The following is a 15,000-nucleotide window of genomic DNA, read 5'->3' as shown; positions in this document are numbered from 1 at the left end:
AAAAAGTTAATAAAACTTTTAAAGAGGAAACATTTTTTTTCCTTAATTCAGAATCTGTAATGTTCCCATATCACACGATTGTATAAAACTAAATTCGGAGTCAAAGTGCCGTTCATAGAGCAGTATTTAAACACAGCGTATGTTCGTCAGCGGCCGCACTGTGCGGATATTCGCCTTTGCAGTTCCATGAGCTCAAATAATAAACAAATAGAAAAAAGCGCCTAATATGGAGGGGAGGTCTCTCTCGCTTCAGCTTGTCAATTCAGAAGACAAACCAATGGGCCGCTGTCGCTGCGTGTTGTCAGTGGTACAAAAAACAACAACAACAACAAAAACCTATCGGCCCCAAAGTGCGTCGGCCCACCGGGAAAATGGCCGGTATGCCAGATTACCAGTCCAGCCCTGTCATCGGCGCCTAATTAGGACCCCAAAAAAGTTTCATATGAAATCTTCTTTTTAAAACAAAGAAAAGGAGGAAGGTTAGTATATTGAACAAGAGCAAAAACTGTATATTTGAGAAGGGTGCACGACAAAAGATTAAATCCGATCAGAAGCTGAAAAAACACACATCGACCTGATCGTTTTATTTCGTGCCCATGTAAACACAGCTGCTGAGAGGTGTGTGTGTGTGTGTGTGTGTGTGTGTGTGTTCCTTGTTTGGCAATACTTGTGAGGACACAAATGTCCTCACTTATATAGTAAAACATGAAAATGACCCACTAGTGAGGACATTGGACTGGTCCTCACTAGTTTAAAAGGCTTATAAATCGGCCAAAACATGTTTTTATTTAAATATGTTGTTCTGCAGAATGTTTCCTGTGATAGGAAGGTAGGTTTAGGGGCAGGGGCAGTGGCAGTGTGTGTGTGTGTGTGTGAGATGGGTAGGTTTAGGGGCAGGGGCAGGGGCAGGGGCAGTGGCAGTGTGTGTGTGTGTGTGTGTGTGTGTGTGTGAGATGGGTAGGTTTAGGGGCAGTGTAAGGGGATAGAAAATACGGTTTGTACAGTATAAAAACCATTACGCCTATGGAGAGTCCCTGTAAACCACATAGACCAACATGTGTGTGTGTGTGTGTGTGTGTGTGTGTGTGTGTGTGTGTGTGTGTGTGTGTGTGTGTGTGTGTGTGTGTGTGTGTGTGTGTGTGTGTGTGTGTGTGTTATGTTTTCTCAGCAAAAATGTTGCAAGACAAATTGCTTTATACACTACAGTTTGTTGTTAAATACATAATGCAAAAAAAACAAAAAACACTTGGTGTAGAAACAATTTCCATAACAGCAAGTAACATTTAATTAAACATGACATTTTGAAGTAGAAAAAAAACAAATATTTTCTTTTAAAATAAACTCCAATAATCTTTGTTTGACTTTTTTTTCAAATTGTTCAGATCTAAAAGGATTTTGCCATTAAAAAAAGTAAAAAATAAATAAATTCACCGTTATTATTATTTTTAATGTTCTATGCAAATGAACTCCTCAGCGAAATCACCCCAAAATGAAGCGGTCTTTCCTAATAGAGCTATTCAGGTCATCTGGTCAATTATTCCTGAATGTTATCACAGAAAAACAAAGTTTTTTTCCCCCCTAATTGTGCAGCTCGAGTCCTTGTCAGCGTGAGATAGCGTCCCGAGAGAAGTGTAGTGGGACGATATCTGGCTGCTGTCCTGTCCTGTAATGCTGCCACACTGATAATGGTGCAGTAATGCAGTGCTGCGCTAATGTAATGCACCAATACATCAACCAAACAAACTTCACTGCTTCTGTGAAAAATGTGTGTTCATCCAGTCTAAAAACATCACACTTCCTCTACACACAGCAAAGAAAGCGACTCGTCTTATACATTTCACCAGTTTCTGCTCGTGTTTGACATCCAAAAAAGCTGTTTAACAAAAGCCCTGATGATAAACACCATTCATTCCCGTCTGTGGGCGAACAAACTAAACTGTCTTTGTGTGACGAAGCTTAGAAAGAAACATGGACCAAAATAAAGCTTCTGAGATGCACAAAAAAATAGTTTATGACTCAAGCCACAAACAGCCTCAATTAAATACATTGATATATCAGAGGAGGAGGGTATTTCTAACTACTCAGGTCCTCATATACAGCAATCAGGCATAACATTATGACCAAACCATTGACCAAAGCATCACACTGCCTCCGCCGGCTCGCCTTCTTCCCATAGTGCATCCTGGGGCCATGTGTTCCCCAGGTAAGCCACACACACACACCCGGCCATCCACGTGATGTAAAAGAACACGTGATTCCTCAGACCAGGCCACCTTCTTCCATTGCTCTGTGGTCCAGTTCTGATGCTCACGTGCCACTGTTGGTGCTTTCGGCGGGGTCAGAGGTCACCCTGACTGGTCAGCGGCTATGCCGCCCCATACGCCTCAAACTGAGCTGCTCTGTGTATTCTGACAGCTTTCTATCAGAACCAGCATTAACTTCTGGAGCAGTTTGAGCTCCAGTAGCTCGTCTGTTTGATCGGACCACACGGGCCAGCCTTCGCCCCCCACGGTCATCAATGAGCCTTGGCCGCCCATGACCCTGTGGCCGGTTCTCCACTGGTCCTTCCTTGGAGCACTTTTGATAGATACTGTCATAATGTTATGCCTGATCAGGAATTATACATCTACTATGATTATATCCGAATACATACAGTACACTCAAACTCGTTTAAAGCAATATAAACACTATATAGCAAATATAGTTGAAAATGTAACTAATCATCCAGCAATATGCAACACTGGATACATAAGTACATCGAGATGTAGTGAACATCAGTTAGGGTGGCATTCCAGAGACCAGTTTATGGCAAGGCCCCTCCCTAACTACCGGTGTGGAAGAAGATGTGCCACACTATGATTGGACCCTTGGTGAATGAACATAAACAAATGTTCAGCCACATCAGATAAGATGCCAAGACAACTGCCAGACACCTCTTACATGGCAGGAAGGGGGGACCTTCTGCACCCACCACCACCAAAGAGAGGACTTCTCATTGGTCTACAAGTGGATTTTAACCTCCAAACTCATTCCTAAGGTTTAGGCAAGTGCTGCCATAAAAATTCCTCCAGGACCTCCTGAAGGCAGCAGCAAAAGAGAGGCCACAGAGGTCTATCTAAATCCATTCATACACATGTTTGGAGGTCTTAAATGTATATGAACTGCAACTCATCCACCTCATCTTCACACAAAGTGCAGTTTATGTTAATGGTTATTGACTGTAAAAACAACAGTCCACGGGACAGGTCCATTAACAGATAAACGAATGCGTGGACGATGACTTAGCCGTTTCTTATCATGTTTGGTCTCTATCTGTTCCATACAATGCCTTTTATATTTTAAAAGAGGTTTGGTAAAGAAATAATGCATGGGTAAAACATTTAAGACATTGTTTTAACATGCCACTTTATGCTATGCAAATGAGTTCCACACTAGGGTGGGCAACACCGTGCCTACTTCAGAACCCAGTGGCCAATCACACTCCAGGACTGGAAAGGCGCCGGATTTCAATCTCCTCCTCATCGGAAAGGGATAAATATGTCCCCCGGGTAGACACACCCTCGTTCTGCGTTTCTAACCCGATGGGGAAGGAGACACTAACAGACACACCACGTTCTGCGTTTCTAACCCGATGGGGAAGGAGACACTAACAGACACACCACGTTCTGCGTTTCTAACCCGATGGGGAAGGAGACACTAACAGACACACCACGTTCTGCGTTTCTAACCCGATGGGGAAGGAGACACTAACAGACACACCACGTTCTGCGTTTCTAACCCGATGGGGAAGGAGACACTAACAGACACACCACGTTCTGCGTTTCTAACCCGATGGGGAAGGAGACACTAACAGACACACCACGTTCTGCGTTTCTAACCCGATGGGGAAGGAGACACTAACAGACACACCACGTTCTGCGTTTCTAACCCGATGGGGAAGGAGACACTAACAGACACACCACGTTCTGCGTTTCTAACCCGATGGGGAAGGAGACACTAACAGACACACCACGTTCTGCGTTTCTAACCCGATGGGGAAGGAGACACTAACAGACACACCACGTTCTGCGTTTCTAACCCGATGGGGAAGGAGACACTAACAGACACACCACGTTCTGCGTTTCTAACCCGATGGGGAAGGAGACACTAACAGACACACCACGTTCTGCGTTTCTAACCCGACGGGGAAGGAGACACTAACAGACACACCACGTTCTGCGTTTCTAACCCGATGGGGAAGGAGACACTAACAGACACACCACGTTCTGCGTTTCTAACCCGATGGGGAAGGAGACACTAACAGACACACCACGTTCTGCGTTTCTAACCCGATGGGGAAGGAGACACTAACAGACACACCACGTTCTGCGTTTCTAACCCGACGGGGAAGGAGACACTAACAGACACACCACGTCCTGAGCTTCTGACCTGACGAGGAAAGAGACTACAAGACAGTGGAGGTTGCGAGCAAAACCTTTATATTGCTTTCGGCAAACTATAGCTGGAAAAGGGCTCTCCCCTTGAGAGATCTTATCTGACCTTTACAACTCCTCCAGCAGCACACCCAGTCCACCAAGGACCTCTGCATCGGCAGACATTGCCGGTCCCACACGGCTCCTCAGTGACGCAGCCAGCCTGCAAAGGACCCTGTGAAGATTCGACTGACCCAGCTGCCTGGTCCACGTTTAAGGACCCTCTTGGCGCAACCAGAGTTCTGCATCCTGCAGCCCAGCGTGGCAACGGCTTCTCGCAACTCTGCGCCCTTCCCACTGCACGCTACCTGCATAACCAGTGGAAGACGTATCTACTGCCAGGACTGATCACCCGACTGTGTGGAACGTAAATATAAACTTACCAAACCTCTTTCTAGAGACCTTGGCATTAGTTTATACATGCAGCATATGTTTTCTAACCTGTTTAGATAACTATTACTTGAGGTCAGGTTGTTACAAATAATAGGTTTATTATTTGTTTAATGATAAATAAGCATTTATTTATCACCATGTGCCAGAACCATTAGGTGGTTCCCATAAGAAGCATTCCCATACAATTCTCTTCTATTGCTACATTCTGTTCAACAGCATTGCATTTATCCATTCTGTGCTCACATCATTTATTGGTTTTATTGTTTCGTTCATTACTTTTTGGTTATTAGTTTACTATCCTTTAGAAGTATATCCATTACTAGCATTATTAGTCGTTTAAGTATTTACTCTTGCATATCTATTGTTAATAAATTTCATTCATTTTATTACACTGTGTCTTCATTGTGTTGATGATCAAAGACTCTACTGGTTGTCCAGACTCACAAATCCTTCAGATAAATCAGCAGACCAACTCCCTCTAATTTACATTAATTCTGAATTACTGAACAGCTCTTTTGCGAGTGTTCTTATATTGTTAAGATATTATTCTTAGCTGGTGCCCCGTATCAAAGAGGGAGGGTCATCTGATACACTCATAACCACACCTTAAGTGACACGTGATCTAAAAATCACTACGTCATCGGTGAACTGAGTAAAAATCACTACATAACTTTATCTATAAACATACACACACCTCACATAAAGCAAAACAATATGTATAGAAAATATTGGTTGTCTGATTTATATATATTATTGAAACATGTAACTATTATCGCCTGTATAGCTTATATCCAATTTTACAATATTCAAGTTAAGCTGTATCTAGTACATCTCAGATGCTGGATTGTTTGAAATGTCACAAAATGTAACTATCATCTGATAAATGCAACTTTAAGGCATGAAGATAATAAGATACTATAAAAACATTAACATGATTTTCCATAAAGCTGCTTTGAAATAATGTGTACATGCGAAAAGCAATAAACTTGACATATACACAGCAATTTGCTGTTTCCTCAAGTAAAGATGGCATTATGGTTTCATTATAATGTAGCTCTATATTTCAGCAGGTTAATAAGCAGAAGGATTGCGTTAAGAACACTAAACAATGCATGTCAAGACATACTGTGAGATTATAATCCTTGCATTGACGGTAAATAACACAACGAATTGTTGGTTTAAAGGTGCACTATGTAGTATTTTTGCAGTAAAATATCCAAAAACCACTAGGCCGGTGTTTAGGGGTGGGCGATATAGCCTCAAAATTATATCACGATATTTCAATAATATTTGCGATAACGATATTTATGACGATATAGAAAAAAATATATGGAACAAAGTTTTATTGGTTATTGCAGCTGGTAGGCAGTAGTATCTATTAGTGCAAACAAAATTAACGGCGTTGTTTTATCCTTTTCCAATGAGCTACTGTCATTGATGAGAGAATATTTAATTCAAAGAGTAAATCTACTGTCATAAGGTACAAGTTACTAGTGTTTTTACTGGAAATCTTAAAATAAAAAATGTATATATATATATAACATTTAGTTTAGCGCTAAAGTAGTTTATGCCATGGTCTGTCTGAATATACAATTCTGATTGGGAAGGTGTAATATAGCAGAGGTAATACCAAGTTAGCTAAAATACCGTTCTGTATTAATGAGCTGTTTTCATTATGAAGCGCACACACACACACACACACACACACACACACACACGCACACATCACTCGCATACAGAGATCGCGCTGCAGATTCAGGAGCACAGAAGCTAGTTATCAACGGCAACCTGCGACTTTTAGCAACAAAATATCTACGCTACTGGATCACTACATTATATTTCTCAGCAATGATGGGGTTACTCGCTATTTTAAATTAATAAACGCACATCTGCATTGTTAAGAGAGACGCTGAACAGACGCAGTCACGCATGTACGAATCTCTCTCTCTCTCTCTCTCTCTCTCTCTCTCTCTCTCTCTCTCTCTCTAATTCAAATAAATGCTATAATCCATTCATTCAAATAAGCGTATTACTTTATACACTACTTACTTTATCTCTGTGTCTCATTTGAAAGGTGCACAATGCTAGATCTAACTAGCCGTAACTGACGAAAATAACCGTCAATGTTACCCTTCCGGTCAAATATTGCGCGGCAAACATCAATAACAGCTTTAAGGCCCTTTCACACTGGACGCGATATTGATGTGCGAATAATTCACGTGATGGTTTTTTTTCGATCAGCTGTTTGTGTAATGAGCGCTTCCACACCGAACGCGAATGTGCTGCGGCAAAAAAACGACATTTATTTTTTTTTGTTTTAACTCTAGCGGCGACAAAAACGGCTTCAACCAATCACACACAAGGAAACAAAGGAGACGAATGCTGCGTCCCAATTCGCCTACTTATACTACGTCCTAAAAGTATGTACTTTTTTTGTGAAGAAAAGGTATATACTTTTGAGTGTGTAGCAGAAAAGTATGCAAGTTTTGGGACTACTTCGCCATCTTTAACGGACTCTGTCGCTTAGTTACGTGCATCCCGTCACCGTTTATCTGCCCTGTCAATCATCGTCAGATTCGTCACAGTTCAAATCCTCCACATTCAGATTAATCTCCTGCCGTATCGGAGAGAAATGTACCCGCTCGTTGATCTGCCATGTGTGGGTCTTTGTGGGTCAGAGACTCTCCTCATGTGTTTGCAGTTTAAATATAATGATGCATTTAAAAGTTAATGGCCAAACGTGTCATTAAAAAAGTTCACAAAGCTGCTGCAGGTGAAATATAATGTGGACAACACTGAATAAATATATATATATATTTGTCGGGTTAAATATTGATAGTTTGTCACTCAACCCCCTTTATCTAAACTTCTCTACTTAACCGTCGAGCTCGCACATCCGTCATGCTTGTAGTTTTTTAACGCTTTTTATCCGCGTTTGTAGTTCTAATGGAATCCTCGTCCAACTCGCAATGGGTTGTGGGTAATATCCAAGGGGGTAATCTAGCGCTCGGAAAGCGTTCCACCCATAGGGGCGGCCATTGCTAACCAAGCCATCACCTGCTATTAGCATCCCATTGACTCCCATTCATTTTTGAGTCACTTTGACAGTGAATAACTTTACATCTGAGGCGTTTAAAGACTCCATTTGTCCATTGTTTATTTATAAAGAAACACGACAATGTATAAAAGGCTCCATTACCTTGTATCTTACACTATCGCCCCGCAGAAGCTGTTTTTGTAAAAATAGGCTAACGATTGCGTCATAACCAACGCGACTCTGTCGCACAGTAGAGAAATTACCGTATAGACCTGAGGAGACGCTCGCAGGCAATCTTCTACTGTCTATGAGACAGTCAGGGGGACGTGGAGACATAAAGTCTCATAAAGTCAAGGGGGAAGAATGGGGAGAAGCCCATAGTGAGCCAAAAGCAACGGGAGAAAATATTTAAACAACGTGATTCAGCTTTCACTTTCCACAACTACTAGAAGACCTACAGCTGTCAGACAGGAGGCTCACGTCACATCTACGTCCTCAAGCTCAGTCTGAGCCGGCGCAGTTCACTCAGCCATCAGGAAGTGAGTGCTCCTATACTGACATCACTTAACGCCGTTGAAGGCAATGGGATCCCTCCGTCCATTTCTTTTACTGTCTATGGCAATATCAACCGTTAGAGTGCCCATCGATCCATACTACAAATTCGGACCGGAAATAGTAAACCATCCGGGAATCTTTGGAATACTCTTTTCAACATACTACGATTTGGGACATACTAGTTCTATTTTCGAATACTATTTAGGATGGATAGTATGCGAATTGGGACGCAGGGGAAATGTCCAGTTGATGTCACGAGCAATTCACTCTGTACAGCTGCAGCTGTGTTTGCCCACTGCATGATACAGACAGCTATAACTTATAACCTTTCATTAATAGTAGATTTTTTTCTAAACATTTTGTCCGCGATTATGGAAAGTGAACTTGTTGCCATCAGTACGTCTGTGGCACTGAAATGTTTAGATTGTGACTCGACTGGAAACATCTGCTCGGATCGATTGATTCCCTGAAGTGTGTGTTTGTTAACGTTACCGTCTCTGGAGGAGATCCTCAAATTGTCCCACAGACTTTGGAAAGTAAGTGCAGAACCGGCCATGATAAAGTTTTCGCTCCAGTACGAGATTAGCATCCTCCCCTTCAGACTCTCTGTACTTTAAGACTGGCTGCACCCAAAACCTTCTGTTCGGTCTTTAAAGAGAATGAAAAGCTCGTCTTCACTGAATGAAGAAGTGTCCGTGTTTTCTCAGCTGTCGCTGCAAATGTTTTGTAATGTTGGAGCTCTGAAACGTCGCAAATTCGTGTCGCGGCTGATGTGGATGGTTTTGACGCGAAATATACGCTTATTCGTTAAGCTTTTCCGTTACGCTGTGAAAGGACCTTTAAGCTGTCAATGTAATGTCAGTTGTCAAGAGAGCTGACCTCTTGTTACCAAGTAGCTCCCCTTTAGGTACTAAATCATCATCATCGGAGGCTGAGATGCTGATCCTCGTGCTCTTCTCTCTCAGACAGGTGTTGTTGTGCGCGCTAGGGAAAGTAAATGCGCCATACGTCATCGCGTTTTTTGTGGGTGCTCGGTATTTTCCGTGGGTGCTCGGTATTTTCCGTGGGTGCTCGAGCCCCGGAGCACCCACGGTATCGGCGCCTATGGTTGATACAATGAAGAAATTGGTTAAATAAATTGGTTTAATAAATGTATCTGAACCACAAAAAAAATGTAACAAATCATGAAAATGGCACAGTTTCACTGCATCATCAGAAATAACACACACACACAATTACCCAATATGCTTACAAAATAGTTTAATAATATTTGAATAAAGGTTGTTGATTCTCCAAAATGTTCATAGTATTAACTACACAATTTTATTTCAATGAACTCAAAATTAAGACATCCAGGTAACTTATTTTTTTTAAATATTTTTTACAGTGTAGGAATGTGAAATCAATAATGGTTTGCTTCATCAGGTGTCTAACCGGCTGACCAACAGAGTGACGTCAAGGTGAAAGACACAGCTGAATGTGCATTAAACAACCTTCAGGCCATCAGCAGAATCCAGACCCGCTTTTCTCCTCTCATTACGTCTCCTTTACACCAGACCAACACAAAATGGCTGCATTGCAAAGGGTTTATCATGACCTCTTTCAATTATTTACCTTTCAAATGTCACAGCTGTATCTAAACTACAGTGACGGCGGTTACATGAGCATTGCTTTCTGAATCACATCCGCTAGGCTTCATAAAGACATCCACACACTCCACGGCTGCTGAAATACCACAGCAGCACATCCCATAATAACATGGGATTTATTGCTATTCGCTTCCTTAACTTCTTTATTTAATCTGCAATGTCAATTAACCAGCTCTGCATATTTAATGATCAGATTATAACTCCTTTAGAATATTGATTCTCTGATAATATGATCAAATCATCGGAGTGTGACTGAATATTACACCTTTTGTCTCAATAAACACCGGTGATAATGGAAGGAAGGAAGGAAGGAAGGAAGGAAGGAAGGAGAAGAGAAGAGAAGAGAAGAGAAGAGAAGAGAAGAGAAGAGAAGAGAAGAGAAGAGAAGAGAAGAGAAGAGAAGAGAAGGACAGAAGGAAGGAAGAGAAAGAAAGAAAGAAAGAAAGAAAGAAAGAAAGAAAGAAAGAAAGAAAGAAAGAAAGAAAGAAAGAAAGAAAGAAAGAAAGAAAGAAAGAAAGAAAGACGACTGCACGTGTCATACACGTGTCATAAACCACATGATAAATGAAGCTGGTCGAACCCCAGACCAGATCAGATCAGTTCAGACCAAACCAGGCCAGATCAGATCAGTTCAGACCAAACCAGACCAGATCAGATCAGATCAGATCAGACCAAACCAGATCAGATCAAACCAGATCAGATCAGTTCAGACCAGACCAAACCAGACCAGACCAGATCAGATCAGATCAGATCAGATCAGACCAAACCAGATCAGATCAAACCAGACCAGATCAGTTCAGACCAAACCAGACCAGATCAGATCAGTTCAGACCAGACCAGACCAGATCAGATCAGTTCAGTTCAGATCAGTTCAGACCAAACCAGACCAGATCAGACAAAACCAGATCAGATCAGATCAGATCAGATCAAACCAGACCAGATCAGATCAGTTCAGACCAAACCAGACCAGACCAGGCCAAACCAGATCGGACCAGACCAGACCAAACCAGGCCAGGCCAGGCCAGATTAGACCAGACCAGCACAAAACAGACACACACTCTTTATCATTGAACGAGATTAAATCACAACATTAAGGGAGAACATCAGTGATGCGCGCGAGAACATCTGCAGCTCGAGCCGCCGTGATCAAACAGAGCAACAGGTCCCCCCCCCCCCACACACACACACACCTTGGGATATAAATGTGTGTCGCGAACGGTTTGAAAGCCTCTTTTTCCTCAGACACTGCGGACTGCGGGTGTGGTGACTGCATCAGCTCTCTCTCTCTCTCTCTCTCTCTCTCTCTCTCTCTCTCTCTCTCCACACACACACACGCACTTTCTTTCACATGCACAGCATTTAAACGGCAATGCAACGATATCAGCTTCTTTAACGCGTGAAGTTTAAGGCATCACGAGAACAGCTGCCGTAAATAAACACCCATTCACACACGAGCCAATTAAACCGGATTACATGCACACCACTTCCCCTCGCTTCTCTCGCGCCATCACCATCATCACAGTGAGCATCGATGCACTCATCGATTAAACGCATTCGCGCGACATGTCGAGTGATAATAACGCGCTCCGACCTCCCAGTCGATGGAGTCCCAGTCCTCGGTGAACATTCGGCGGCTGTGGGCTCGCGCCTCTACGGGCGATCGGATGGCATCGCGCGGTACAAATCCTCGTCAGATCGCGTCCGCGCGGCGATATTCCCCGCATGAGTCCGAGCGCGGAGAGAGCGCGTCGCGGAGATGCTGCTCATCGAGCCGCGCTGCCATGAAGAATGAAGGCGAACAAACAAGTGCCCTCTCACACACACACTCACTAATTACCCAAAGCACACACAGCTCTTCTTCAAACCTACAACCCACTGATGCGTGTCACACGCGCGGGCTAATCCAGCAGTGTGCCTTTAAGAAAACTTGTCGTATAATTTCTATCATAATCAGAAGCAAATGAAATCAGAGCGCACTGGATGGACTGAAACTCATCGCGTGACTCCAGTTCATCAGAAGGCTCGTGTGAGATTCAGCGCGTTTACTCAAAAGCAGCGCCGCCGTGACGCACCTGACGCGGCTTTACTTGTGTCAAATCATGACGCATCTCTCCACTCGTTAAAGTTTAATGTTTGCTTTGCTTATAAATGTATTGATTTCATAGTTGCATGGTTTCAATATTGCAAATGACAATTATTAACACAGATGCAGTGTAAACATGGCATTAGACGACTTTGATTGCACATCATGCTCATTTTTGAGTAAAGAGGATTGCATTGATTATAATGTATTGCTTTCATACACTCTAAAAAATGCTGGGTTAGTCTATATTTGACCCAACATTGGGTTGATTTTTAATCAGAATTTTTTAGAGTGTAGGTTTTATTTCAGGATTGCAAATGATAATGCGTGAATCAATTTTTACACAGATGTGTGATGCAGTGTAAATATGGCATTAGACGACTCATGTTTGATTGCACAAGCTTATTATTGAGTACACTATAAAAATTCTGGGTAAAAAACAGCCCAATGTTGGGTCAATATGGACTAACCCAGCAATTGGGTTGTTTTAACCCAGCGATTGGGTTGTCTTAAGCAAACATTTAACCCAACCACAAGGTTAAAATAACCCAATCGTTGGGTTAAAACAATCGAATTGCTGGGTAAGTCCATATTTGACCCAACATTGGGTTAAAACATTGTTTGCTATGCATCTACACGCATTTAGCAGTATAAATACACGTGCGTTGAATCATCGCGTCGCTGTAATGGTCACGTGCACACACTACACCTCACCTCACACCATTTGCCCTTGCAACAATGCTATTACACTTCTGTCTGGATGCTCACCGTGTTGCATTGGCTCAATACTGACTCTGACGAGCACGAGCACGAGACTCTTACCATGAGCACGGCGAGGTTGTTGTGGTGCGCGCAGTGGATGGTGGTCGTGTTGTGCGCGGAGCCCGTTATCTGGCAGCCTTCCGCGCGCCAGCCTCCGTGTCCATCCAGCAGGTCAAAATCCCAGTATGCCGCGGTGGGGTCTACACCCAACGAGAAGTGCCGTAGAGCGACGGTAACCGGCTGCACGGGGCTCCCGGGGCTACACCCATCTACACCGGAGAGCAACACATTGCGTCAAGCGCTCAAATGTTACAAACCACACACACATGCATGCATGCAATATCCTTTCCAAATCGCGCAGCCTTATTTAAACTCATGCGCTTAAATGTTACAAACCACACACACATGCATGCAATATCATTTCCAAATCGCGCAGCCTTATTTAAACTCATGCACAACTGTTGCAACATCGTGATAACCTCATAATATCCGACAAAATATGCATTTTCCCAATTTAAAACAACTAATGCATGCATGTGCCGTGTGAAAAAAGCGAATGCATGGGGAAAAAACCCGCAGAATTACCTAATTTGGTGAACGCAACTGGTGTCGAAACGCTCCTGCGCTTCCCATCATCCGCAAGATTTGACGAGTTCCCCGTGCACGGGAAGAGTTTTCCATTGCGGAAGACGATCAGCTGCAGCTTACAGGTGGAGTTCTGCCCGGGTTTAGGGCTAGCCAGCGGGAAGTGTATGGAAGCGATGGCCACCGTGTTCTGGAAACGGGAAAATAAAACACGTGCATGAGATGCGCAGATGTGTCAGCCTCTCTCTGGCCGAGACGCGCGGGAGGAAGAGTGGAGGAAGCGGAGGTTTATCCTTCCTTCTCCCTGCTTTTCTTTGCTCTGCCGCAGAGGGGGAACTGTTTCTGACCAGCCCCAGACAGCTTAAAGCAGCAGCACATAACCATCAGCACCGGTTTTCAAACTGGGGTCCTCCAGAAGGTTCTAAGGGGTCCCCAGAAAAAAATCTAATAATTTAAAGAAAAAGAAAAAATGGATAAAGTCTACCGAACGATCTAACTGCTTTATTTCTAAACGTTTCTCTCCTTGTTTGCCATATAGAATTGTATATGTTTGCTTTGTATTTTTCTAGTGAGTTTTACATTTACATTTATGCAATTGGCAGACATTTACATTGCATTTTAAGGTAGACATTTGTCAATTCTTGCTTTCCCTGGGAATCGAACCCATGACCTTGGCGTTGCTAGCGCCACTCTACTGGTTGAGCTACAGGAAAGTATCCTTACAGGGGAGTAGAGCTGTATTCTTAATGCACTTCTACATAAGCTGCTTACACTCAAAAGAATGACTTGTTGAATTAACTTAAAAATATGTGGTAAGTGGTTGTGCACAACTATATTGAGTAATTTTTACAAATAACAATTTAGTTATATGAGCAAAAAAAATAAAGTAAAGGGGCACAACATCTTTGAGTAAATACAAACCATTTGAATTTTTCACTGTTACATAATATTTATATGTGCCGTTTACTTAATTATGTTATGTTAAGTTTATAAAAGTTTATTATGTAAGGTGAACACTGTTATAAATTTAATTTGCCTTTAAAAAAATTAAATAACAACAAGCATATTTAAAAAAAATAAAATGCAAAATTAACTAATTGGAAAAAAATAAAAATATTTAATTGAGAGCAGGAATTCCTCCAATGAATTAGTATATAAGTGCTATAAACACACACACACACACACGCACACGCACACGCACGCATGCACACACACACGCACACACACTCTTCCGAATAATGCTAACCACAAAATTACCGAAACTCCTCTAAATGTCCAACATAACTGAACATTAAACACTAACATAAACTAATAACATCTTTCCCTTTACTGAAAAACACATCAAATATCACTTTAATCCGTACATTTACTCTTGCAAAGCATGCTGGGAACCACAGATCCACTGCCGTTAGTTATGTCAGCACAAATATTTCATGTAGTTTTAACGCAAATTAATTCAGTAAA

At 42.4% G+C, this 15,000-nt stretch overlaps 1 protein-coding gene across 1 annotated transcript in view; it reads right to left on the bottom strand.

Annotated features, from left to right (window-relative positions):
- LOC137044903 (adhesion G protein-coupled receptor A3) overlaps window positions 1–15,000 on the bottom strand; it is a 268,199-nt gene that overhangs the window by 107,646 nt on the left and 145,553 nt on the right. Inside the window, exons 14-15 of the mRNA XM_067421283.1 lie at window positions 13,537–13,726; window positions 13,012–13,220 (exon numbers count right to left, since the gene is read on the bottom strand). Coding sequence (XP_067277384.1) covers window positions 13,012–13,220; window positions 13,537–13,726 — 399 coding nt within the window. The remainder of the gene's footprint in view (window positions 1–13,011; window positions 13,221–13,536; window positions 13,727–15,000) is intronic.

The sequence above is a fragment of the Pseudorasbora parva genome, chromosome 17 (assembly GCF_024679245.1).
Source record: "Pseudorasbora parva isolate DD20220531a chromosome 17, ASM2467924v1, whole genome shotgun sequence".
In the NCBI taxonomy this organism is placed as follows: domain Eukaryota; kingdom Metazoa; phylum Chordata; class Actinopteri; order Cypriniformes; family Gobionidae; genus Pseudorasbora; species Pseudorasbora parva.
This window is presented reverse-complemented; position numbering and strand designations above follow the sequence as displayed.